The sequence below is a fragment of the Heteronotia binoei genome, chromosome 13, assembly GCF_032191835.1.
Source record: "Heteronotia binoei isolate CCM8104 ecotype False Entrance Well chromosome 13, APGP_CSIRO_Hbin_v1, whole genome shotgun sequence".
Taxonomy (NCBI): Eukaryota; Metazoa; Chordata; class Lepidosauria; order Squamata; family Gekkonidae; genus Heteronotia; species Heteronotia binoei.
Genome location: NC_083235.1, coordinates 45731706 through 45759623, shown reverse-complemented (window position 1 = coordinate 45759623; position 27918 = coordinate 45731706). Strand labels below are relative to the sequence as shown.

The 27918-nt window shown below is 44.4% G+C and overlaps 1 protein-coding gene across 1 annotated transcript in view; it reads right to left on the bottom strand.

Annotated features, from left to right (window-relative positions):
• Positions 1-1227: 1227 nt before the first annotated feature.
• The window catches only part of BAZ2A (bromodomain adjacent to zinc finger domain 2A), a 49632-nt gene continuing 22941 nt past the window's right edge, over positions 1228-27918 (bottom strand). The window contains exons 9-29 of the mRNA XM_060253352.1: positions 27077-27178; positions 26444-26651; positions 24637-24698; positions 24123-24206; positions 23771-24028; positions 19252-19506; positions 17820-18034; positions 17263-17337; positions 16684-16849; positions 16123-16182; positions 15766-15910; positions 14406-14983; positions 13319-13544; positions 12538-12693; positions 12277-12440; positions 11391-11674; positions 7953-8085; positions 7473-7619; positions 6945-7183; positions 6530-6673; positions 1228-5603 (exon numbers count right to left, since the gene is read on the bottom strand). Coding sequence (XP_060109335.1) covers positions 5435-5603; positions 6530-6673; positions 6945-7183; positions 7473-7619; positions 7953-8085; positions 11391-11674; positions 12277-12440; positions 12538-12693; positions 13319-13544; positions 14406-14983; positions 15766-15910; positions 16123-16182; positions 16684-16849; positions 17263-17337; positions 17820-18034; positions 19252-19506; positions 23771-24028; positions 24123-24206; positions 24637-24698; positions 26444-26651; positions 27077-27178 — 3870 coding nt within the window. The 3' untranslated portion in view covers positions 1228-5434. The remainder of the gene's footprint in view (positions 5604-6529; positions 6674-6944; positions 7184-7472; positions 7620-7952; positions 8086-11390; positions 11675-12276; positions 12441-12537; positions 12694-13318; positions 13545-14405; positions 14984-15765; positions 15911-16122; positions 16183-16683; positions 16850-17262; positions 17338-17819; positions 18035-19251; positions 19507-23770; positions 24029-24122; positions 24207-24636; positions 24699-26443; positions 26652-27076; positions 27179-27918) is intronic.

Sequence of the window (27918 nt, the reverse complement as noted above, 5' to 3'; positions counted from 1 at the left end):
CATATGCAAATGAGAATCAATTTGTATTCCACCACTCCATCTCTGACCTGAGGCCTGATTCACCAATTCAAAAATGGTTGCATGAAAGAATTCTTGAAATTTACAAGGCATAAACAGCGTTGTAAAAGGTAGCACACCTCAAAAAGAGGATCTAAGGCTTCATCCGCACGATACTGTGTCCCCCACCACCAATCATGGCAACAGTGTCCACCTGTCCCATCCCCCAAGCTGCCGTTGCTCCCCTCCTCCTCCCTTCTTGCCTCTTCATGTCTGGTCAAAATAGCAAATGTGTCAGCAATTGCACTAGAAGCCCCTCACCCTTCTCTTTCTCCGCTGAGCCATGCCAGAGCCTCCAGCATGGCTCAGCAGGGAAAAAGAAAGGCCCTTTAAAGGGCCAAAGGGGGGGTGGGATGGCACATAGCAACCAGCTGCCTTATTTTGAAACCACAGTTTAGCTGCCTCCCACCTGTGGCCACCCTGTAGCTCTCTTTTCACAACATTTATTTTTGAACCTGTTTAAATGAGGAAGCCCACGAGTTTTGCTCACAATAAGCATGATGTGCACCATTTAATTTGGGGGCCCCCTGCAAAAATCTACATGTGGAGGCAACTCCTGCAACTTTACCTTGTAAAAATCTTCCCTCTTCAATGCAGTTAAAGGCTATAAGTACTTGATAAGCATTCAATGTTTTAGGAAGTCCTTTCTTAATATGTAATGACAGCCACTCCACTCCCTCCTTTGACCCTGCATGGCACCTTCTATAGACAACACGGGGGTTATCTCCCCTTTATGAGATCATAAAAAAAAAAAAAAAACCTGAACTGCACCAAAATAACCCAAAGCCTGTGCCACAAGAAGTTCAATCATGCAACATTCTCATTTCTCATAACTTGTTTGTCAAGCATGGGAACAGAAGCCCTGCTCACTGAAAAACCCCACCCACCCACTCCTTGGCTATACCTTAGCTTTGCATATGCGCTTTCCTTCCAGTTTCTCTTTTGGCACTGAGAACTAGGAATTTCTCATTTGCCAAACCAAAGCTCATAAAGATACTCAGGATACTGGTGTTGAATTGAGGCGACTAGGGACACATGCCCTGGCCATTATTTCACTAGGCAATGGGACACGTTGCTAAGGACAGAAGGATCAGGAGGACACCCAAGAATTGTAAATATCCTGCTTGTATCAGACTCCTGTGAGAAAAGACGACATCCTCAAGCACACTCTTCTCTATCAAACATGGGTAGTTTTTTTTGTTTATTCTTTGAAACTTGACAAGCACTCGAACATCTGTACTTGTGGAAACATCACAAGGAAACAAAACAGGAATTCTAGACTTTCCCCCCCTTCCTTTTAAACCTTATTAAAAATGAGGTTGGTCCTAAAAATATAGAAAGAAATCAATTTAAATTCACAAAAAACTGTACATTATCAAAAATTCACTAAAACAAACACATTTGGTTATTCATATAAAAAGTCTGATTCCCCCACCCCATCCCCCCTTCCTGTTGTTTGGAGCATCTTAAAGGATGGTGAGTGGGCTGGTTGGTTCCTTTCTGATAAACCAAGAGGGGAGGGAAAAGCCAGCAGCTGAATAAGGTCAAATCTAGTTGTAATTTTTTAAACTCCATTTCAAAAAAATCCATGTAACTTTAAAAAAAAAAACCCAACAAGTTTATAAACTGATAAGATCATAAGAGTATTTCCTAATGAAGACAAAGATTAGGGCAAACCTGGATTCACTGTTTTATGGTACAAGGGCTTGCATCTAAAAATGCAAAAATTTTTATAGCAACCCCTCCCCTCCAAAAATGTCCCCAAACCCAACAAACAATACTTGCAAAACTACAGCTTTCCCATGACTGAAGAGGAGGGAAAAATCCCAAACACAGCAGAAAGAAATCACTTAAAAAAACAAACACCCAAAAGAAGTTTGTTACAGCACAAGTTTAGATAAAATATAAATATTTATGCATAATATAAAGTCAGTTTCAAATAGACTTCAAATCTACCTCTTTATTTAAAAGCAAAAAAAAAAAAATCCCAAAATTTAAAATAAAATAAAGTTTGAGGTTATCCGATAGAAAAAAAGGCTACGTTTTGTTGAAAACAATGGGGGGAGGGAGAAGTGAGACTGGGGTGGAGGAAGCACAGAAAGGGAGTTTCAGTCTCCAGGCTACATCACCTGTGGTTACATTTTACTTACATCAGTGCTCTTGCAATTGGATTGGTCGACGCGGGTTGGGACACAGACAAACGCGCACACACACAAATTTCACCCAGGTGTAGCACAGCTGGATCTGGGGGAGGAAAGCCATCTCCTGATGAAACCCTGCCAGCCGTTTATCTGCCCCTAAGTGATACCCGTAATTACAATGGTTTGAGGAGCTAGGCTGGATATGAAAAGCAGCAAGGGAGTTAAGGTTTCAGGGTGTGGCTTTCCACTCCTCTGATCCACTCAAAAGTTAGGGGAAGTGAAAGAACCAAGGGGTTCTCCCAGAATGGGGAGTACTGGACCAGCATCCTGAAGCAGATGCTGGGAAAGAAGAACCAACCGCAGCACCCCATTTTAAGACAGCAGACAGCTGGATGGAATATGACCCAAGGCATCTCTAAGCTCACAATGTCGGTGTGCTGTACAGGTCAGGGGAATCTGCTTCCCCAGACAGCAGTCTCCCTAGAAACCACTGCTCAGCAACAGAGTGAGAGGCATGCTGAGATCATGTTATTACTCAGAATACAGAACACCACAGATGACTCCCATGTTCCACAAGGAGGTGACTTTTGGAGAGATGCTGAATTAGGAGCTATAAAATAGCAAGTTCCTCTTAAGTTTGTTAATAGCTACTTTACTGACAATTTTTGGAGGGGGTAAATGAGCTGCTATCAAGACAACCAGATTTTTTTCTTTTTTAGAAAAAAGGTTTTGCTTTGATCTCCCACGTTTTGACAACAGGGCAGGAAGATATAACACAACAGGAGGTGATCTGGATTCAGTCACAGGGATTCTTGCCTGGCCAGGTGCCTGGCATCCAAGCACAAATGAGTTGGAAGAACATCCTGTCGAGCTCACTTTCTCATTGAATGTTTCTTGGTTAATGTGGCCACAATCCCTCAGAAAATCTCCTGCATAAAGTCAGGTTGGCTGTGACTGATGTCACACACGGCTCTCATTCAGCCGTGTGGAGCTTGTGCAAGTTTCCAGGATATAGCTCGCACTGTTCAATCATTCCTCATACTTGCTGGAATCAAACACCCCATCTGAAGAGTGACTGGGTGTAAGGCTCTCAGGCAGCAACAAACACTGCTTTCTGTGGCTCTGCCACAAGCATGGCAGATATCTAGCTCAGATGAAAGTCAGTATTGATAAAAGATTATGCTGTCCCCCTGAAAACTTAGGGAGGTTTGATGAGAGACTGGAAGAAGGGCTGAAGTATGCGGGGCATATGGGTGTGTGTGTGTGTGAACAGGCCATTAGTAAATACATAGAAAATGTAGACAAAAGTAAAGGAAAGACCTAATAGAAGCTCCAGATCTTCGGACCAAGGGCAACGGTGGACATCACTCAATGGTAACAGGATCAGCATGAAGAACTCCAACTTCATCTTTTTATTCTTCCTGTATAAACTCACTAAGTGGGAACTCGCACATCTTGTCTGCACAAACTACACTGCTATACAGAAAGCACTTCTGTCTTCTCTTGTGTTCAGTATCCAAAGTTGCACTTAGACTGAAATCCCTGTCACGATAACTGAAGTTGGCAGTACTTCAGACCACACAGGGTTAACTCATGACCAGGCAAGAGGAGGAGAAGCAGTTACACTTTCCCTTAATATCATGTCTTTTATCAAACTGGATACTGGGTGAGTCATTTGAGAATGGAAGGACTGCATTTTTCCTTCATAGGGGGGTTAAATCTGACATCCTTCTCAGGGAGGAAACATGTACATTAGACTGGGAGTCATGTTCCAGGCAGAAAACAAGAATTTCCCACCACACCCACACACACAAAACTTCAGATCAATCTTCGTAGACAGTAGCCATCCCTGAGGAACAACACCAGGGTGGGGCGGGGTGGGGGGGAGAAGCATTCAATAAGGCCAGGATCCCATGACACAATTTCCACAATTCCTGAGGAGCTGACAGGGCAATCCCAAAATACAGTCCTTCCCTCCCAAATGCATGAGCCACTCACCCCCACTCTTGCAAGTTCAGGAGCGGTCTTTTGTAGCCTAGTGACAAAGTACAGCATGCTACCCACAGAGAGAGGGAAGATGAACTTGCAGCATGAAGCTTGCTCTGGGCACAGCAATCAATACATGAGCTTCCCCTGTTGGAAGTATGCCATGCAAAGTGGGTGAGTGGGGGGTAGTGGGAAGGCTCTTCCAGATTAACTCTGCTTGGTTTGCCTACCAAAAATATGATCTGGTCGATATCCTTGCTTTGCTGGACATTTGCTCTGGATTATTCCCATTTTGTTCAACTCCCTTAGAAACAAAATCTGGAATAAGCCAAGTCTGAGCATGCACACGCAAATAGGGATACTGATCCGGATTAACTGAGGCAAGGAACGTAAAGACCCCACATACAGGAGAAGAGCTGAAGCTAGGAGATCACTGCTCAGAGGAAGTCCTAGGTCCCGGATAAACAATGAACATGTGGCTTGAAGGGATGCCTCACAATACAACAAAACCCTCAAGAGAACGCTCACCTTGCACCCAGCAAAGCACAGCTCCCTGGCCCCACTCTTCCCCTCTCCCTCAATATGCTGCAGCTCCAAACCAGACCCTTGGCTTCAGAAAGAGGTCCAGAGAAAGGAATTAGTCACAACTATGGTAGTTGTTGGTAAGAAAGAAAGCAAGAACTGGGAGAGACAGAGTTGGGGTCTAAGGTGGGTGGGGGAAGAGAAGCAGCATGTTTCAGTGTCATCAAGGTTGTCATTCCCAGAGGCAGGAGTGATCTGCTTTTACACGTTTCAACGCGACTCTAAAAAGGAGGAAAACTTAACGTCCATGTTACTGGCCATTAATGCATGGTACTGACACTGCACAGAAAAAAGTGTTCTTACACATTCACTAAGAACTATTGCTATTATTAAATAGCCCCAGTTTAGGTGGGGTTGTGGGTGGTGGTTTTTCCATTTGAAAAAAATGATTTTTTTCTCTCTTTTTTTTTTTGGCTTACACAGAGAGTTCGTGTTGCTTGGAGCGAAGAGTGGGGGGGTGGGGGGGAGAAGAGAGGGCTTCCGAGGATCCAGGCAGTGGAGAAAGCTGCCCCACTGTTAAATGCCAATCCAAGTCCAGACATTGTGAGCGGGAAAACAAGGAATCAGCAGATAGCAGGATGAACTCCAGAAGAGACAGTGTGCAGCGCAGGGTAAAAAGGGAAGGGCTTCCCCATGGACTCCTCTCACCTCTCTCCATTCTGCTCACTTCATGGGTTTGTCTCATGTTTTCCCTGATAAAACTCCTCCCACCGGCTCTCAAAAAACTGGCGCATGGCCAGCCCTGCCTTGCCCACCTCCGACTCATCCTCATTAAAGGTCCGGCAGTTGTCAAACACCAGGGCAGCATCAGCAGCAAACTCCTCGCAGCTTGTGTACCTGGGGAAGCAAAGCAGCAATCAGAAGCCTAGCACTAACCAGGGAGGACTGCAGTGGTGGCTGGCCTGGATTTTGCCCTTTCTGCCTACCTCTCCTTGCTATGCATCTCCCACCTCTAAAGGTCTATCCCTAATCCTCACATTCCCATGCTGCCTAGAAGGCTCTACATTTCAACTACAATGGAATCTGGAACAACTTTCTACAGAAGTGTGGCATTCTACAAGATGCATCTGGCCTCCTCCCACAGCTAGACTAAGACAGCCCACCAGCCTCCCCACACTTCTCTCTCTCTCTCTCTCACAAACTATCATTGATATTTGTACTCATAACTAGGAAATGGGTGAATACAAGAAATTTGGTACCAGGCTAGGTCTGCTCATGACCAACAGCAAGGACAGGCAAATACAGGAAGTGTTTGTTTGTGGCCCTTTCCATCATCATCATGAAGGAAGCACATTTAGCTGCATACTCCAATATGCAAGGTCCAAATTAAAAGAACTGAGCCAGTTTGCACAGTGTCCACCCATCCTACCTGTCCTCTACTTTTCTTTATCTGAGTACATGGGTGGGGGAATAAGGAAGGTTAAGCCCCTAATTAAGAATCTGGGAACTGGAAAACATGACTCCCAGCAGTATGCCCAGATGAGGGGTCCTTTTTAAAGAACCTTCAAACTGTTTGCAATTGAAAATGCAGTTATTGCAAATGGTTTTGTGCTCATCATATCCCAGCAGTTCTTGGGAAAGCATTACAATCTTTAAGTGCCTTAATGTTGGGCCTTGCCACTCATTAATTCTGTCCATTGCACCATTTAACATGGGGTACTGAAAAGTCAGCTACTGAATTTAATCTTATGTTTACAATGTTTGGCTTTCTAAATGCCTTCGAGCTGGGCCCAGCTCCCAACTGCCTCATTCCCTGTACTCACCCGCCCCGTAGCAACCGTGCCCTCATGGTGGCAAAGTCCATAGGATTCTTGATAATTTTGCGGTACCCAGGCACCAACCGGGGGTTGACAGGTTCCAAGAAGGGCCAGGAATGCTCATGTGACTCCATCTCCATTAGGATGATCCTGACAAAACAGGGCCAGAATATAGTAAGGGGACCATGGAATTCAAGCGGTGGTTAGTACAAGAGTGAAAGGCTCTTCCAAGCAGCAGCACTCAAGGACTTTGCAGGGCAAAGCCAACTAGGGATGAACAACTGGAAGCAACAGGTTCTAATCCTCCAACCAGTCACACTCTCCAACCCCCCAATTCTTCATAACGTCTCCCTGCCCACCCCCACCCACCCCCAATTCTCCATAATGGCTCTTATGATCCCAGCTTCAAGGGAAGACCTACTCGCAGAAGGTGAGGTCAGCACACTGGCCTCTTGTAGACACTCTTCTTCTTTTGGAGGGAGAGAGGGCTTCGCCTGAATATCGGGGTGGCACACTGGCCAGGTTACTCCGTTGCTGGGATGTTGCTGCTCGGGGGCGAGGGTTGAGCTCTTCATTCCCCAAAAATGCACCAGAGCTATAAGGTTTCCGTTTCTTGCCCCGCCGGAGACAGCCATAGTCATCCTGGTATTCTCCTTGCATCTGCAATAAGAAAGATGGTGTGTGTGTGTGTGTGTGAGTGGAGGGGTATTTTTATTAATACCTGGACTTACTCCAAGAAAGGGATCTTCCTAAGGCAGAGTGCCAAAAGCCCAATGTTGTCTGTGAGGGATAACCAAATCTTGGAATACACACAGAACATGCATCCACCGCCACCCCCCCCTTCCCCCATACACAGAACGGGCTGTAAGTTAAAGGAAATCCTGCTGGGTCAAGAAACAGTCCAGGGAAATGGGGCTGAGTCAGATTCAAGTCTCTGTTGAGCCAGCACCTGAGCAATGCAGAGGGAGCAGAACCAGTCACCAGCTGGCACCTCAGTCATCTTGGGTCGGTGGCAGTAGAGGTGGCAGCCACGATCACAGCTGTCACATAACAACAGGTTCTCATCATCATCCCCTTTCCGGCACACCAGGCAAGTCTGAATACAAGGAAAACAGGCAACAGTGAGGACCAGTCCCAAGCCAGTCAAAACCCTATTCAAAAGGTATTCAAGGCCAAAGCTAAGAGGACTCCCCTCTCCCTTACTGCAGTATCAGAAGTCCCAAGAAGTACCTCCTTCACAGCTGGATTCATCCCACCCAAATCTTGGAATGCTGTAACCTTTCCATAGTTCTCCCGGCACAGACTTAATACACGCATGGACACAAGCCTGGAGCCAGGAGTTTCATGGGTTAACCATTTGCATTTACTCATTTACACATGTTTATATTTCCAGCCCTGAAACAACCCTAACCCACAGTTCTTTCCTTACCGCTTTGACAACTGATTTCTCCCAAGCAACAGAACGTTCTAGCTGATAAATGCAGAGGGACACTTGGGCCGCACTATGGCATCGCTCCAGTGTCTGGCGCCACGTCCGCATCCGGGGCGTGATTTCATATGCACTGCAGAAGAAGGGGGGGGGGGGGGAAACAAAACTCTCAGATTTTGGAGTGTGTAGGGGAGAAATCAGGCTTGCTTAGCAAAACAAATTAGCAGCTGGGAGACTTTGGGTATACCACCTGAATCTCAGAAGATGATACTGGATTAATATCCAACCCTCCACTCAGAATTTCAGAGTCTCAGAGCGGCTCACAATTTTCTTTATCTTCCTCCCCCACAACAGATACCCTGTGAGGTGGGTGGGGCTGGAGAGGGCTCTCACAGCAGCTGCCCTTTCAAGGACAACCTCTGCCAGAGCTATGGCTGACCCAAGGCCATTCCAGCAGGTGCAAGTGGAGGAGTGGGGAATCAAACCCGGTTCTCCCAGATAAGAGTCCACACACTTAAACCACTTCACCAAACTGGCTCTCAAGAGATCTTAACATTCTCAGTTCTGAGCCTGCCTGTGATGAATCCTCTACATCAGGGGTGGCCAACGGTAGCTCTCCAGATGTTTTTTTGCTTACAACTCCCGTCAGCCCCAGCCAGCATGGCCAATGGCTGGGGCTGATGGGAGTTGTAGGCAAAAAACATCCGCAGAGCTACCGTTGGCCATCCCTGCTCTACATCTTCAAAAGGGGAAAAAGGAGGATCCAGGTAACAACTGACTCGCCAGCTTGATGACTATCTGGAAAAGTTTTAGAACAAATCATCCATCCGTCAGTCCTGGAACATTAAGAAAGGACAACTGTGATTACAAAGAACCAGCATGGGTTTCTCAAGACCAAGTCATGTCAGACTGACCTCCTTTCTTCTTCTTCTTCTTTTTTTTAAAGTTACTACCTTGCTGGATCAGGCAAATGCTGTAGACACAGTTTATCTTGATTTCAATAAGGCCTTAAGGTCCCACATACTAATCTTGTTGACAAGTCGGTAAAATGTGGTTTGAATCCTGTTACTGTTAGGTGGATCTGTAACTGGTTGACAGATCACACTCAAAGAGTGCTTGTAAATGGTTCCTCATCCTCTTGAAGAGTAGTGACAAACGGAGTGCCTCAAGGATCTGTCCTGGGACGTGTTTTGCTCAATATCTTTATAAATGATTTGGATGAAGAAACAGAAGACTATGACCCACCCTCCACTCTGAATCTCAGAGTGGCTTACAATCTCATTTATCTTCTTTCCCCACAACAGACACCTTTAAAGGACAGCTCTGTGAGAGCTATGGCTGACCCAAGGCCATTCCAGCAGCTGCTAGTGGAGGAGTGGGGAGTCAAACGTGGTTCTCCCAGATAAGGGTCTGCACATTTAACCACTACACCAAACTGGCTCTCTAGAGGGAATGCTTATTAAATTTGCAGATGATATTAAATTGGAAGGGGTCACAAATACAGTAGAAAACAGAGACAGGATACAAAATGATCTTGATAGGCTGGAAAACTGGGCTAAAACAAATAAAATTAATTTTAATGGGGATAAATGTAAAGCTCTGCGTTCAGGTAGGTAAAATCCAATGCATAATTATAGGGTGGGGGAGCGTCATCTTGGCAGTAGTATGTGCAAAATGGATCTAGGGATCTTAGTGGACTGTACACTGAACACGAGTCAGCATTGTGATGTGGTGACTAAAAAGGCAAATGCAGGAAAGGTTGTCTCAGTGCTTGTGGCCCTTTCTTACATCCCAGAGAAAAGCTGATTGCCACTCTGGGGTCAGTCAGCAGTTTTTCTCTGGGCCAGCTTGGCAAGGGATGCTTGAAGAAAAAATGCTGACTGACCCCAGTTTGGAGGGTTTTGCCATCTTGTCACTGGGGATGTATGTGTGTAGGGGAGGTATTTGTGAAGTTCCTGCATTGTGCAGGAGACTGGACTAGATGATCCTGGAGGTCCATTCCAACTCTATGATTCTAAGGTGAACAAGCCAAACCTGAATTCAGACAAGATGGAAGCAATGTTGATTGGGAAAGAAAACGTTCTGCTGAAACTTCTGAATCTGCATGAAGTCAAAACTGACCCTAATCTGATCAAGTAAAGAATTTAGGGGTGATTGTGGACTTTGAAAAGCAGATTGTACGAGTTGCTTGGAGTGCCTTTTGCTATCTGTCTCTATTTGGAAACTTTAGTTTTCTTCTTGACTTAGTGAGTCTAGCCACACTGATCCATGCTTCTGTAACTTCCAGGTAGGACTCCAGCAACATTCTATGTTAGGCTGCCCTGGAAGATTGTTTGGAAGCTTCAACTCAGGCGGCACACAGTAGACAGTATGCACACACAGTATCAATGTTACAAAAGCTACCTTGGTTGTTTATTTGTTCTCAAGAACAATTTAAGATACCCAAGCCCACAAACCTGAAGGTCCACTTCTCCCTGCACAGACCTGCCCACCAACTTAGATCATTACAGCATTTCTCACTGAGCATATTTTCCTTCTGGGAGAGCCATGGCACCTTTGTTTAAACTTTGCCTCTCTTTGTTACAGAATAACCATCCAGATGTCGTTCAGAGTCTGCAGACTATAAGGCATTATTCTAAAGAGCCTTTTTTGCCTCTGCTCTTTGGACTCTGCTCCTGATATTTGGCAACACTTGTTCTGTTTGGGCCATTGACCTGGTTCTTAAATGGTGCCTAATGACTTTTCCCTCAGTCCTTTGTGTGTAGTTACAAGCAGTGTATATGTTTAATATAAGTAAATAAAACATGTTAAATATTAATATTTAGTCTAAAGGTAGTCCCCTATGCAAGCACCAGGTCGTTATCGAATCATGGGGTGACATCACATAATGTTTTCTTGGCAGACTTTTTGTTAGGGAGTAGTTTGCCATTGCCTTCCCCAGTCATCTACACTTTACCCGCAGCAAGCTGGGTGCTCATTTTACCGACCTTGGAAGAATGGAAGGCTGAGTCAACCTTGAGCTGGCTACCTGAACCCAGCTTCTGCTGGGATCAAACTCAGGTCATGAGCAGAGCTTGGACTGCAGTACTGCAGCTTACCGCTGTCATTCTAATTTGCATAATTTACAACTGAAAGACGCATCAGAGACATAAATGACAAAGAGATTCATGATGACACAGAAATTCCTGACATTTTTCTCTAAGCCCCATTTTCCAGTCAGTATTAATGTTCCCCAGATTTTGGCACTGCAGCACTTCTTCCTCACATTATCACTTCAGGCTGGCCATAGAAGTTAAAAGAATTCTTATCTCTAGACAGACAAAAAACCCACCCCCACCTCAAGAAGACAGGAATACAATGCTGATTCTCAAAACTAAGAGACCAAGCAACTCTCAAAACCAAGACGAATTCAGCTAACAGTAAAGGACTCTCACTCACATCTCTGTGGTTCCCAGCTCCAAGGTACTGGGGTTACTCAGCAAAGCTTTTTCTACCACCACCTCATGTGGGGGCCAGAGGGGCTCTTTGAGATATCTCCGCTCCAGGTTCCGCTCCATGTCTGCCAGCCGAAGAACTGCTAAGTCTAGGGGGTGGGTGGATTCACGCTGCAGGGCTGGTCCCTCACGCCGATTTTTTACGATTATATCTTCCAAAGACTCTAGCTTGTGCTCACAGTACCGCAAGTCATTTCGAAGAGAGTCAGGATCTGGGCTTGTCCAGCCCTGTTGAAGAAGCAAAGGGGGGGGGGGGGGAGGGAAATCTGTGACACTGGTGTCAGGAAGAGGCTAGCTTACAACACACTCTGGAAACCTTCAAAATCATTTTAAAGTCTGCACCTTTAATGGCCACCCACAACCAGCCATTGCAACTTGGATCTGCTTTTCAGGTAGTGCCCACACAAGGACAGCCAAACTTACGGAAGCCAAACAAAAGCAAAACAATTCAGATTTAAAGCATTCACACACACCCTTCAGGAACCTATATCGCATTGTATTAAAGTTTCATAAACAGATAAACTATTCCCTGCCCTACAGAGCACACTGTCTCAAACTGACATCAGGGAAGACCACAGGAGACAGAACAAAAGTAAAATAATCCCTCTATGGTTCACAGCAATATTTCTAGATGACCTGAATTATTCTCAGTAATATAACCCTTGATTTTCAAACCAATGAAAAGATGATACCTTCATGCAGGGCCTCAGTAATTACAGCTGGTCTTGAGACCATCAGCCACCTCCAAAACGGCACAAACAACATAAACCTGTAAGAATGTACAGGGGTCGCAAAGGGGTTCAAAATCTCGACATTGTTGCAATACGTACACGGATCTGTAGGTCAGCCATCAGTACCCGCTGCTCCAGTTCCTCCACCCACTGAAGCACAGAAAGGTCCATCTCAAAGGCTCGCTCAGCCATTGACCACTGGGCTAAGGCTTCCTGAGAGATAGGGTGGCCAGCACCCTCAGGGTGAGTCTGGAAGATGGGATCTAGATGGGAAGCCAAGGAGAGATTCAATCAAGAAGAACAGGAATGTAGTGGCACAGACACTGGGGCTGACTATGTCCCTCCAGCCCACAGGCTTACCGTTGGCAGCTCGGGCACACACCTCCCGTAGGTATTCTTTGTGCTTGGTGAGGTGCTTATGCAGGGCTTTTTCACGGATCCCTCGCAGATGCAGTGCTTGAATTACAGCCTCCAGCTCCTCCGGATCCTGCAGCCACCACCAGCCACTCTGCATCTCTGGAACAGAAGAAGAAGCAAGTTAACATAGAGCCTTTTACCACTGATGAAGCACTTCTACTCCTGCACAGTATTTTTGCTAACCTTTTGGGGGCTTGGGACAAACCAGCATATACACAAGAAGATGCATATCAGCTTTAATGCATGTCTGGTCTAGAAATGGAAGGGCCACAATTGTGTCATATGGAATATCAAATCTGATGCAGAATCCTGGGAAGTGTAAACTTTACAGAACAAGTTCCTAGTCTTCATGCTGGCAAATGAGAACACAAGGATGCCCTGGTATAGAAAACAATGTGCTCTCATTTGCCAGCGTGAGGACTAGGAACTTGTTCTGTGAAGTTGACATTTCCCAGGACTGCATCAAAGTTGAAGCCTTAGCAACTAGAGACAGTGTGGGGATGCATTTTGGGAATGCTGGAGTTGAAATATACATATTGATAAAGTATTTATGTGCTACCTTCTTTCCTCAGAATCAAGATGGCTTACTATCGTAACAAGTTGCAAGAACACACACACAGTCAATTGACTTCTTAATGGGTTTTTTTCAAACCATATCCAATATTTTGCCCACTGCACTCCCAGGTACAAATTATGTCATGGCAAGTATGCTGGTTGGTCTTACCTGTGGGTATAGGCTGTGCTGTCAGCTGTGTCAAGTATTTCTGCTCAATTTGCTTGAAGAGTTTAGTGGGGGGACGCCCCCGTCGTCTGGGCTGCCCCAGAGGTTCCTGGGCCTTACTGGGGATGTCCCTGGCTCTAGAGTAAGTACTGTGACTCCTAGAGCCAGAATGAAGAGGCGAGGAGGCCAGTAGTGGCAATGTTGAGCTGGCTGAGGAGAAGCCATTCAGCTGTAGGGGAGGAGAAAAACAAGGAGGCACCAAACTAAGCAAAAGCTAGTCACAAGGGTCTTGTGCTGGGTTGGGGGGGGGCGGGGCGGGTAGGCCTCAAATGAAAAATGGTCAATATCTTTCCAAAATGATAATTATTGCTAGAGACCAACACCAGCAAAGATGGATAGTTTGTTTGTTTTTTGGATTTTTATTCATCCCTCCCCAAAGTGAGCTCAGGGTGGATTACATATTAGAAAGACTAGATCCCCTACGGCTAAGAGATTGGCAAAGTATTCCATAGGTCATTTACACTGAGCTACTTTTCTAAAGAAGGTATCATATACCTAAACTAGCTCTCAAAGATACCTCTTCAGCATTTTTCTTAAAGGTCCTACCACCATTTTTCTAGGAAGCTCAATCTACTGCTGAATTTCTTTCATAGTTAAGAAACCCTTCCAAATAAAAAGTCTGTCTTCTTTAATTTCTTTGTTAATAGTATGGAAGGTGTTCTCCTTCTGGTATCAGATATTCCCAAACTCTATGAAAGGCAGTTCATAGAGACAACGAGAGTGGCAAGTCCAACAGCTACCTTGAAGAGATCAGAGATGCAGTCTGCATTAGAAGCAGAGTCCCCATCCTAAGCCCCAAGAAAGGTCATTCAGGTACAAACTACAACTGTTATATAGAAAGTGCCCATATATAAGGAAATTTCCTCAGAATGCTAAGTCTCCCGTTGCAGACAGAACAAGGCCTTTAACCCAGAACAGAACAAACCTAGTTCCTCGTGCCTAACCCCGACCCCATGGGAGTTTCCCTCTTTTACCCACTGCTCCAGCTCAGGTCAATGGTAGAAAGCTAGTGGGGAGAGATGGTGCTCACCTGCCGGGCTGAGGCCTTTGGCTGGTCCCTGGTAGGAGGCTTACACAGCTGAGGAGCAGCTTTTGGAGAGGGGTGGTCAATGGAGGTAGTAAGTGGAGAGTCACTGCAGGGTGCCCTGGGCAGAAAATTGAACCAGGCAATCTGGGTTTCTGTGGCACTTTCATCCTCTGCAGCAGAGTCTGGCAGTTCCTCTGAAGTGACTGGGTCGCCTTTACCAGGGCTGCTGTCGGGGGTGAGCACAGAGCTGTTGAAAAGTGAGGATGCCTGCTGTGTCTGGCTGAGCCAGGACAGGAAGGCTGACTGACTGAGGTCATGCTGTGACTGGCCCAGTGACATGGAGTCCTCCAAATATCCATTGATAGGCCCAGGTGTGGACTCATCCAACTTGGGATGGAGTGCCTCTGACTGCAGTGACCCCACATTGTCCCTCCATGGCCGGCTCCATGACCATGAAGTTGTGCAGTTTATGTGATCCGTGACTGGTGTCTCCGTTGTCTCCTTCTTGACTGCTGATGACTCGTGGTCCTCCTCCTTTGAAGCCTCTTCCTCCTTCTCCAGTATGTTCTTGGCCGGAGCTACTGGAGTGACTGGAGCTACTGAAGAGCAAGGAAAATCAAATATTTTATCAGCATGTGATGCTTAAACATATTTTTATAAAATATGAAGTAGGTGAGCTGAGGCATCATTCAGTAGCGGGATGCAAATTACAGGGCAGAATTTGCAAAGCCCAGTTACTCCAGTGTTCCTTCCGAGTTGCACAGAAGCCTTGGGAAGGCTGCTGCATTAAGGACAGTTTACTAACATACCACCTTCTGGAATAGCCTCCTGCCATCGGAATACCTCCCCCCACCCACAAAGCTACTCAGTCATGGCTCCTCTCCATTCCTTAACATAATCAGACAAAAACAATAGCTCAATTTAGAAGGCATAATACAGTCCGAAGGTTAAAAAGAGACACTGCCTAATTTTACTCTATACTCTTTTGCCTGAAATCCCAGATTGCCCCATGGCTCTTCTTTGGACTTATCACATTTGTTCTTGACCTATCTATCCTATCAGCTATAGCACAGGGGTGGCCAACGGTAGCTCTCCAGATGTTTTTACCTACAACTCCCATCAGCCCCAGCCAGCATGGCCAGTGGCTGGGAATGATGGGAGTTGTAGGCAAAAAACATCTGGAGAGCTACCGTTGGCCACCCCTGCGCTATAGCACAACTTCTAAGCAAGAAGGAGCAGTCCTGCCTCGGAGGCACAAGATGGATTTACTTTTCATCATCAAACTAAGAGAAGGGTTTTTGTAAGGCCTTCCCTGGGCATTTTTAAGGAACAAAAACAAAGGCACACTGTAGCCCCATCATACCTGTTGAGACTTCACAGCCTTCTACAAAGATCCCACTCAGATGGGGCAGAACCCAGTACCGCCGTCGGTATCGATCCTGCCCAAGTGATGAAGCCCGCAACAATTGTGAGGCGTGCAGCAGCTTTTTGCGGAAGAACATCTGGCGCTGCAACAAGAGCACCAGAGATGTTAAAGATCATCAGCAGAGGAGGCTCTTGTGACAAAAGAAGGAAGTAACACACTACCGAAAGCTTTCCTACTGCCAACCCCTGACTTAGAACCAATCACTGCCAACACCTATGAAGCCTAGCAGAAACCATAGCTTCCTTCCCACCTTCCAGTTCACATTTATTCAACCTTCCAACTCCAAGCATTTACCTTAGAAAGCTTTTCAATTTGTCTTTCCAGCTCAGGCACACTGGAAACTGGAATGTCGTTCTGAAGAGACAAGCAAAGAAGGTAAGGGTTTGATTCCATCTTACTTCCTTGATCTTGGCTAACATGCTTTGGAAACAACACACATGTGGGAATAAATTGGGAAGGTGTAAGAAGTAAACTCATATGACACATGTAACCGCCAGTGGCCTAGCAATATACACTGAGAGTCCTTTCTCATATTGTACAGGAAGGGATGCGGATTCCCAGTGAACACAGACTCACTTCAGGCTTTAAGAACAGAAAAAAAGATGTGCCATTCTGACAAATTTACCATTATGTGAACATCCTCATGTGAGGATTACTTTTACACAAAGTATGCACCATATTGAAGCAATCCATTGGTCCGAATGGAAGTTACATCCCTTTCAGTTATTCTGTGTCTCTCTAGTTCCTCAGGACCAGCATGGGCCCCTCCAAACTTGTTCTTTATTCTTTAATAAAGTAGTTATTATTCTTTAATAAAGTAGAGGTTCAGTGGCACAGTCCCAGTCATGAAATCACCTCATAATCTTTCCGGGTCTTGTACACTCTGCTCCTCTCCTCTTCTTCCGCTTCCATGTCCTCGTTCTCCTCTGTGAGTCGTGAGCTTCGCCGCCACCGGCCTTCCTCCAAGCCACTGATTTCTGACTCAGGCCGTCCTGTCTTTTTCGCTAGGGCAATCTTCAACCTAGTATGGAAGCAGCATTACACTTTAAAGCAAGAACTCTTATGGTGTTCACTTAGGACAGGAGTTACAATACAGGGGCCCCTGGTAAGGTCACATAGTCTGGCACTAATTTCCCCACTGGTGTCTAAGAATTCCTTTAGAGGACCCACAAAGCAAGGGGACCAAAACTGGAAGGGTTTTATTCCTGTCCCCCATCCTCTGGAAAATGAGACAGGAGAAGATGAAGCGATTAATAATTATATGGCCACAGCTAGATTCCACAGCACATGGAATAGTGTGCTAATCTAATCTCTGCCCAGTATATGTCCATTCACCTTCAACTAAAAGTTTTATTCACCTCACACAATAAACTTCTGAACTTTCTTAAGCCACCTACATTATACTGGGCCAAAATTAAACACATTGGTACCTACCTGCGTAGCTTGCCCTCAATCATCCATTTGTTTCTCCTATGGGTGGACATGTTCTCCAGAGTCTTGTCGATTTCACTGTGAAGAGGGCGATATAAAGGATTCAGAATGTACATGACAGAAGAGCTTTATTAATCACAGGACTAGATAGGAATCCCTTTCAATCAACTCTGAAATTTAGCACATTTTTTACTGTAAAATTCTGAGTTGCTGTATGCTGATGAAAATACAGAAGTAACATGGTGGACAAACTTCTATCCTGGCAGTGTATTCTCTAATACTCTGCAAAATAGTTACAATACAAGAAGCCCCTGTCTGTTTCCCAGGTAAACCACCATAGTCAGAAAACATGATGCTTGATGGGATGCCCTCAGTCTTCACAAAACATGGGCCTAAAGATACTGAAATAGCTCCCTTGTAACTTTTCCCTTCTATGCATATTAATAGCATTTTGAGATTTGTGCTCTACACAGCTATGTGTCTGTAATACAGAACAGACTGTTATGTAAATGTGTCCCTGAGACAAAATTCAGAAAATTTCCCAGTCTACTACCACTTACTTGATGATAAGGGCACTGCTGTTAAGTTCATTAACCAAGAAAGCAAGGACAGAAGCCTTCCTGTCTGGGGGCAATGCCTGGAAGGGTTTAGTGCGCAAACTGTCACACAGGTCCTCATCTGCCCCATAAGCGATGAGAAAGCAACGAAGGATCTCTGACACAGTATCACGGTTCAGGCTTATATCAGAAAGTTTTTCACCAAGGATCTTCAGTGACTGGTAAGAGAAAAAAAATCATAACCAAGGGCACTTAGCAAAAACTCTTTCACACACACAATCGCCCCAGTTCTTCAATGTCAGCAGTAAGCACAAGCCAAGCTGTCCTGACCTTGGGATAGCTCAGGCTAGCCCTATCTTGTCAGAGATTGGAAGCTAGCAGGGTCAGCCTTGGTTAGTATTAAGAAGAGTGACCTTCGAGGAATACCAAGGTCATGACACAGAGGCAGGCAATGACAAATTGCCTCTGAAATGACTCTTGCCTTAAAAAAAAAAAAAAACAAGTGTAGCTCACCATCTAATGGTGCATAATGCTGAAACAGCTAGAACTCCTGCCTGGCAGACTATATTAGGATCTCTTGGCAATGTCATATGATAATTATGGAAGAGTGGGAGCATGTATGTTATTCTGAACCTGAGAAGTAGATAGGGCAGTTGTTCCCAATGTTTTCTTTAATAATCTAGGACCCCAAAATGTAATTCTGTCTTTGAAATCTCTTTATTCTCTCCCAGCAAAGATCCTCCCACCCCATGCTCGAGAGGTTTATTTTCTGCGTGGCTACTCAACTCAACCAGGACTGGGGAGGAATTTTACCCAGAATTCAGCCTTGGAGCTGACACACTTGCCATGCCGCTAGTAGGATGGGGATGGTTAAGAACAGTGGTTTCCACCATTTCCCACCCTAATAGCAGCTCTCTGCTACCCCAACGGGTGGGATGGGGAAGGTGCTGGCAGCAGTTGGGCTGTCAACTGCACCCACGGTCCCCAGCCTATGATGTGTCAAGACTTGAAGAACCTGCAATCAATAAAATGGCAGTCAATTCTCCCCAGCATATGTGTGTCTGTGTCATATTTCTTTCACCCTCCCAAGGGTTGATCCCCACTCCAGGCACAAAACACAGCTTCCTGAGACTGTGATCTATTGATTTCTCAGAAGCCAGAGGGTACCTGAACAAACTTTCCAGTGTTTAGGGACAGAGCTTCAGTGTTTCACATCTACCCATTGCTTTAACATAGCCCAAATTATATCTTTTGAATAATTATACACATCTATACTGATTAGAGAACTCAACTCTTCTTTGCTCAGAATTTGGGCTGCCCAAGATCAGTGTTCATACATTAGATATTTAAGCAGCTCAATAACAGTATGTTAAAAATGCACGTGCAAGGTACGTGCTGCTATATGGCTGCTCATGGACATGACAAATAGCCCTACCTGACAGTACGGAGGCAGGCCAGGGTCGTAGAGTGCAGCTTTCACCAGCTTAACCAGGAGATCCAACACTTCACCCAAACTATCTCCTACATTGAAGAGCCCCTCTTGCAAGGTGCTCAGACTGGGAACTTCCTTGGAGACATCAAAGCCAAGAACCTTGCCATAACTGTGTAGGAACTCCACAATGGCTAAGCAGTCTGAGAAGGCATGGCTAGGCAAGATCAGCCCAGGGATGCGTGAAAATTCTGGCAGAGGCTGGAAAAGATTGGTGAACAAGCAAACATTAGTACAGAAGGTACAGGCATATGACCTAGCAGAACAAAATAGCTAGTCTTGCCTATTCTGTAATTTGACTTGGAAGGGATTGTAACAACCTAAGCTGGTGCTACATTGACCCTGAATGAGTTAGAAAATAAGAACACATTTTCCAATGTTGCCAAGAAGCACATCTCAGGATTTCAGTGAGAGAATTAATAAAAATAAAAATAAAGCACCACAGTGAGTCAAAGGCAACAGACAAGTTGAAGGATTCCCTTCTGTAAAGTCTGGTGTTTTCTTTGGACAGAGAAAAACTACTCACTTAGCAGAAGCGACTCCTTAGATACAACTGACTGATACTCAGGGACTAACAGTTTTATTTTCTGTCACCAGTGGCTAACAGCCCTAAGATTTAACTGGGCAAATTCAGAAAATTCAACAAATTTATTTAGGACTAATTATCAAGGGACTTCTCCCCTTCCCACATCACTGGCTGGGGGCAGGGCAACACACTATACCATGACATCAAAATACAGATATGCTGTCCCAGTTGTGATGGAGAAAATTAAGTGCAAAAGTGTTGCTTTCGGCATTTGATGTGACACATATTTTTGGCCATAGGAGTGCCAAATAATTTACAGTGAGAGATGGAAGACAGCTTTCATGCCGTCAATGAATGGGGCTTCAGCAACCTGAACTGCATTCTCCCTGTAAAAACCAAGGCTTTCCCACATTTTCCTGACCCTAATAAGAACATAAGAGAAGCCATGTTGGATAAGTCCAATGGCCCATCCAGTCCAACACCCTGTGTCACACAGTGGCAAAAAACCCCAGGTGCCATCAGGAGGTCCAGCAGTGGGGCCAGAACACTAGAAGCCCTCACACTGTTGTCCCTCCCAAGCACCAAGAATACAGAGCATCACTTGCCCCAGACAGAGAGTTCCAACAATACGCTGTGGTTAATAGCCACTGATGGACCTCTGATCCATGTTTATCCAATCCCCTCTTGAAACTGTCTATGCTTGTAGCCCCCACCACCTCCTGTGGCAGTGGGGGTGACATTAGCTATCTTCCAATCCTCAGGAACGAAGGCAGATTTTAATGAAAGATTACATATTTTTGTCAGGAGATCCATAATTTCACCTTTGAGTTCTTTCAGAACTCTTGGATGTATGCCATCTGGGCCTGCTGACTTATCAGTTTTTAAATTGTCTGTCAGTCGTAGGACCGCCTCTCTCGTCACCTCAATCTGACTCAGGTCTTTCAACACCCCTCCCAAAATCAGCAGTTCTGGAGTGGGCAAACACTTCTCATCTTCCACAGTGAAGACGGAGGCAAAAAATGCATTCAGCTTCTCAGCCATTTCTCTATTGTCCTTCAGTATTCCTTTTATCAACTTGGTCATCCAAGGGCCCCACTGCCTTCCTAGCTGGTTTCCTGCTTCTAATGTATTTGAAGAAATTTTTATTATTGGTCTGTTTTTTACAACATGCTCCTCATAGTCCCTTTTTGCCTGCCTGATCACAGACTTGCATTTTATTTGCCAAAGCCTGTGTTCCCTTTTATTAACCTCACTTGGACTAGCTTTCCACCGCTTAAAGAAATCCTTCTTACCTTTTACAGCTTCCATTACTTTGTTAACCATGCAGGTCTTTTTCTATACCTATTTGTGCCTTTCCTGACTTACGGTATATATTTTATCTTACCTTCAAGGACTGTAGTTTTAAATAGCCTCCAAGCTTCCCCAAGGGTTTTGACTCTATTTACCTTTCCTTTCAGTTTCCTCCTCAGATGCCTCATCTCAGAGAAGTTATCCCTTTTAAAGTTAAAAGTGGTTGTATTGGTCTTTTTGGGCAACTCTATTTAACGAATGGTGAACTCAATAACATTATGGTCACTGTTCCCAAGTGGTGCAATCACTATTACATCTCTCACCAGATCTTGGGCATTACTTAGGACCAAGTCCAGGTAGGTTCTCTCTCCTGGTAGGTTCCGTGACCATCTGCACAGTCATTGAGAGTGTCTAGAAACTCAATCTCTTTCTCCTGACCTGAACACATACGGACCCTATCAATATGCAGATAGTTAAAATCACCTATTATTACACAGTTTTTATGTCTATCCGCTATCTTAAATTCTTTAATCATTTTATGATCATCCACTATTTTTTGATCCAGTGGGTGATAAACTCCCAGAGTTAAACTTCCTTTTGGATCCATGTTTCGACCCAAAGCATTTCTAGAAGCGAATCTCATTCTCTGACTTTCTCAATCTTACTGCATTGTATACCTTCTCTGACATACAGAGCCACTCCACCTCCAACTCTTCCCTCCCTATCCTTCCAATACAATTTATATCCAGGAATCACGTGTTCCACTGATTTTCCTCATTCCAAGTTTCTGAAATACCCACAATGTCTGTATTTCACTCCCCCCCCCCCCACTAAGCATTCCAACTCCCTGATTTTACCTCGGACACTTCTAGCATTTGTATAGAAACATCATCATCAAAGACTTCCTCAGGAGTATTCCTGGAGTATTTCTATTTTCCCCAAGGTTATCAGCCTTTTATTTCAATTTCATTATTAATGCTTCCTGCAGTGTCTCTGCTTTCTTCAAAACTTCTTATCCTGGAACCCAGTTCATCTCTAAATTTTTATGCCTAAAGCCTAATTGAATAGTATCACTAATGGGGTGTCAGCCCATAAGAATTTTGATCAGTGTCATATTGTGGTTTATACCATTAAGTAACAGAAATCCAAAACACAGCTGCATGGAGTTATCTAAAATAGCATACTTTAAGTAGAGTTTGTTTTCAGAACTTTTTGTAGAGAGCTTTGCTAGCGAAACTCAGAAGGCTTTTAAATTTGGCCAGAAACGAGTTTGGGACTAGCTAGCTCCAGAATCACACACATAAGTGATATTGAGAGCATTAAGACCGTCAATGAAGAATGGCTTTTGCCATCACAAAGAACAGCTTGCTGTTATTATAAACAGTACAGAGAGCATTTTGCCAGCAAAATTCCAGAAGGCTTTTGCATCTGATTAAAAACAAGTTTAGTGACTGGCTTGCCTTTAAGGGTATTAACACTGAAGTGATGCTAAGAGGTAAGTTCTTGATAACATTATAAATTTAAGAATTTTCCACTTCCATTCAGCTTTGTGTTGGATCTTATTATAATCACCATGGCTTAATTCCAGGATAAGAAGTTTTGAAGAAAGTAAAGACACTGCAGGAAGCATTAATAATGAAACTGAAATAAGAGGATGATAACCTTGGAAGAAATAGGAATACTCCAGGAATACTCCTGAGGAAGTCTTTGGACACAATGAAATGAGCTTATACCTGGGTTCTGATTGTGGATGGACCATGTTGTAGAATTTTACTCTTTAAAATGCGTATAGTAGATTTACATGACTCTTAAAAGTTTTATTAAACACTGTTAGCCTGTACACCACAGTTAAGGTTTAATTGGCTGGCAGTAATTTCACCAGTTGGTTTCACTCACACCCACTTGGGGGGGGGGGAGAGCAAAAATAATAGCTGAAATGGCTTGCATAATAGGGATGCCAGCCTCCAGGTGATCCCCTGGAATGACAGCTCATTCCAGACCACAGAGACCAGTTCCCCTGGAGAAAATGGATGCATTGTACCCCCACTGAAGTTCCTGTACTTCCCAGGGCTGCATCCCTCAAATCTCCAGGGGTTTCCCAACCTGGATCTGGCCATCCAAATAGACCCAAACATATGGATTTCCTGAATATTTCCTGAATGCCAATATCATACTGATATTGGTATTTGGATATTTCAGAAAATAACTGATATTTTCAGGTCCAATATACCTGAATTCTTTAAAAGCCAAATATGTTTTTTTTTCTTTCCCACCCCTAGTCCTAACTTCTAAGATGACATTTTATGAGCCATTGTGCAGCAGTTACAGTGCTGGACTAGGATCTGGCAGACCCCGATCAAATCTCGTCTGCTATGGAATCATACTGGATGAGCTTGGGCCAGTTACACTCACTCAGCCTAACCTGCGTCATAGAGTGTTTGTTGTATGGATAAGATGGATGCAGGGAGAATGATGTTGCAAGTCGCTTAGGGTTCCCACTGAGGAGAAAAGCAAGGTATAGATATATAAATAAAAATCAATCAATAAATAAGATCACATTTAAGAACTTGAAGGAGATATTGAGACATGTCCAACAAAACTGAGCTCTTGGTTATCACATCATCACTGTGGTCAAGCAGTTCATCCCACCTGATGATCCCCCAAACACATGTCCTCAGCGGGCTTCTTCATCTCTTCCAGAATCATTTGCTGCCGCTGCCGTTCTTCTTGACGCCGCTGAGCTAGAAGATTCTTGTCCACTTTTCGAGGAACCCTGACTGGTGCTGCAACCTTTTTTTCCTTGGGCTTTATCTTTTCTTTCAGCTTCACCTTCTCTTTTGGCTTTTCGGGCTTAGACTTCTCTGGCTTGCTGTTTTTCTCTGGCTTGTTGTTCTTCTCCTTCTTTAACTGGGGACAAAAGTATGTCAAGATTAATATGGGATTATGCAAAATCTGGCCACCTTTCTGCTTTCTCAAGTAGCCCCTTACAATGACGACCCACCTTGGGCTTTCTTTTGACTTCCTTAGCCTTGGTTTCCTTTGCCTTAGTAGGTACCTTGACTTCCTGCTTCTGCTTATTCTGCACCTAGAAAAAGACCACAGCATGAACAATATGTTCATGTATATGTGAGGAGATCTTGTATATGTAAGGGAATCTTCCTTCACATATACAAGGGAGGGGGGAAAATGACTACTGCCTCATCTTTACAAAATCATTTTTCAAAACACTTACTAAAAGCAGATCCGTGACATTTGGACTGCCTGTACACCTTAAATTGTGAAATTCCTTTCAACAGCTGAACACCAGTAATAGCTCCAGAAGTCTGCTACCATGCATTTATACACATTGCCTGGATTTACCAAGCAATCAACTGTGGAGTTTTGTACTGTAGCATGGAATTGTGGATCAAATATTTCTATTCCTTATGACCATAGAGAACACCATGGAAACATAAAATCAAGGCAAAATGAGTAAAGATTATCCAAAATATACAGTTCTATTCTCCTGCAAATACCTTTTGCCTCACTTTCTTCTTTATCTTGCTCATCTTTAGCTTATCTTCATCACTGAGTACCTCTGCAAATATGAACAGGACAAAAGAGAGATAAGGAAATACAGAATTGCCAGAATCATTAAATATTGCATTCCATACCTAGCAGCACCCATTTGCTTCAATGTAAGGTATCAGGACACCAAAAGAGGCAGGTTTAGAGTGATGTATTCCCCAGAACGTCTCACCCTCACCCTGAGAGATTATCTCTTACTCAGTAGTCAAGGTTTTATACATCCTTCCTCAAAATGTGCAGTATTCCAGCCCTGATAATAAATATCCACTTATGCCCACTGTGATATCTGCTTCACTATAAGCCTCCTCTAGTTCCCAGAAATAATACACTTTGCAAATTCTAACCAGATATAAATTAAGATCCAGTCCAGCATATATTGCCAACTGCAAGGATGAACATAGGAGTCAGGAAATTCAAAAGCACAAGCCATACCCCAATGCCAAAACATCTGTGTTAAGGAAATTTATGAATCCAGGTACTGCCCAGCACCATGGTGGCTGCAGGATGTCTTAGTGCTGTCCAATACAAAGACATGGATGCTCAAAGTCAGTCTTCAAAGGGACATATCTTACGGACTCAATGTTCACAAGCACGGTGGTGATGCACAAACATACTATGTGTAATAAGAGACTTATGGTGTGTGCAGATATAGATCTCCATCTGGTATCCTTGGTGCTTAGGAGGCAACAGTTGGCAGACTTCTAGAGTTCTGGCCCCGCTGGTGGACTTCCTGATGGCAGCTGGGTTTTAGCCACTGCATGGCAGAGTGTTGGATTGCATGGGCCATTGGCCTGATTCAACACCCTTTTTATTTTCTTATGGTTCTTCCTCATAAAGATATAAAGGATGCTCCCTCAGCTCTTGCATATTTGGCTAGTATGATGGCTCCCAATATATATCAGCATGTGAAAGAACTAGTAATAGTCCATCAGGGTCATAATTAAATCAGTGATCCTCAAGGTCACTTCTCCCCACTCTGCAAGGCAGCAATAACAATGTTCTAGGCTTAGTTGTCGCATTCAAGATAACCAGATATAGTGTTGATTCCTTACATGCACATTTGTTAGCTTAAGGCAACCTTTAAGACACTTATGGTCTTGTGGATAACAGCATCTCAGCTGGGCTGCAAGATTCTTTTATCTAATGCTACCCACAACAAGCTAGACCTGACAAAGATATCCGAGCATCCAGTTTCTTACAGCTGGGTTGTTTGTTCTTAAAGATTCCACATACATAATCTACAGGGACCTGTAACTGTATTTATATTCATCAGCTTTCGTCTTAAAAACAAATGTCTAGTTTTCATGATTGTGGAGACACATAGGAAAGTAGGAAGACAGTTTTTGTAAGGGTTTCAGTTCGTAGGGGCAGAACTCCTATGCTCTGTGTGGCTACCTACCCCACCCTTCATGATCTCCAGTCACGGTCTCTTACCTATGTACTCTTAATGCCCCTTGCTTAGTCGTTCCACTCTTCCTGCTGCCACACCGCTCCTTGACAAGAAATTCCAAATTTTGCAAAAACTCAAATATCAGTTTCCATAAAAAGCATGCAAATGGAGTTCTTTGCAAAATAAGCAGATTTGCATGCATCATGTTGATTTGCTTTATTTATTTTGAGAGCAAAAGTTGAATTTTCTTGACACACAGAATGAACATCCCTGCCACAGAGATCAATAAGTAACTCCTGCCACAAACTAAAACTCTTTCTTGTGAAGGCTACAGGCATGCAGAAAAGAATGGATTAAGCTGGTACCTTGCGCTTCCAGTTTTTTCAGAACCCGGGCATCTGTCTTGCTCAGGTCAGGCACTTTCACTTTGGGAGGACGGCCTCGTCCACGTTTCACCTTGGGTATTTCCTTAGCCTTGGCTTTCTCAGTATTGCGGGGCCGGCCACGCTTGCCTGTGATGGCCTGGATACGTGAGGGGATTTCCTCCGATGTCAACTTTACCCACTGCAAGCCCTGTGAAAGAAGGAAAAAGATACCATCTGCAGAAACTGATCTCTCTCTTCCTCTGTAACTTCCATTTCTCTGCAGCAAATTTTCAGCTCTCCCTCATGAACTAGCCTGCATCAGCAATGCTGCCTCCTCTTACTCCATAAACACACTAACAGATCCAGGTCTTATGTCAATGAAGTGGATAATTTTTTTTAAAGCTTGACGAGATGCTCAACACCCATTTTCTACAACTGATAAAAACAAATGGTTTTTACTACACTCTTTAGCACGAGTGTCTCAAAATACATGGTTCTTCAATTGTGCTTCTAAAATCCTAAGTGCATTTGTGGCAGCTGCTATTTTGACCATATGATCCCAGCAGAAGCTGGGCTGGAAAGATCTGATGCCAGTGATCCCTTGCAAAACTTCTGGCTTGTACTAATACCCACCTCAGGTGTATCCCGCTCTTCAAAGAAGTCTCCTACTGGCATCCGAGGGCTGAAGCTGAAATGCTCACGGCGGACATTCTGTACAGTGTTTCTGCTCAGGTACTAGAGGGGGAGTAAATTTCAAAAAAGTCTGCAGGTCAGAAAACATATAGAGCCCAGCTTCTTGGGAGGAGACAGGTTCTGGCTGAATTTGGGGTGGAGTTGGGGAGAAACATGTCTGTTGGAGCTGATAAAAGAATATCTTATCAACCTTTCAAAGGGAGGAAGGGAATGAATATCTTGGGTCAAGATATACACACTGGATGTTGCCCACCTGTAGGCCTCACAATAGTAAACATGCAACCTGAACAACATATTCTATTTCTGGGCTGATGCTCTGTGTATTCAATTCCTGTAGCAGTTATTAATAGCAACTCTACTGGCAAAATCAATGGTTCCCTACTGGCTTGGATAGTGAGAGATGTGAACAGTATGGCAGGGGCCATTAGGGGAACAGACTGAAGAATATCAACAAAGCTTGAGGGAAATGCAAGAGTCCGAAACTACTGGTTTTGGGTGGGGTTTTTTGGGCAGTATTTTTGCATTTTGTGTGTGTGTGTGTCTGCACCTGGAAGCCAAGGTGACTTCTAATGACTGACCCCTACTGGGGGCCTGGAGGATATTCAGGGAAGTGGCTGAATAAAGCCTGCCCCTGCCTCCTGAAATTCTACGGAGGTCTCCTATTCAATTACTTGCCAGAGTCGACCCTGCTTAGCTTCTGAGATCTGACAAGATCGAGCTTGCCTGGGCTATCCAGGGCAGGGCAGGAGGCTGCCATCTGGAGATGAAGGACAACTAAAGAT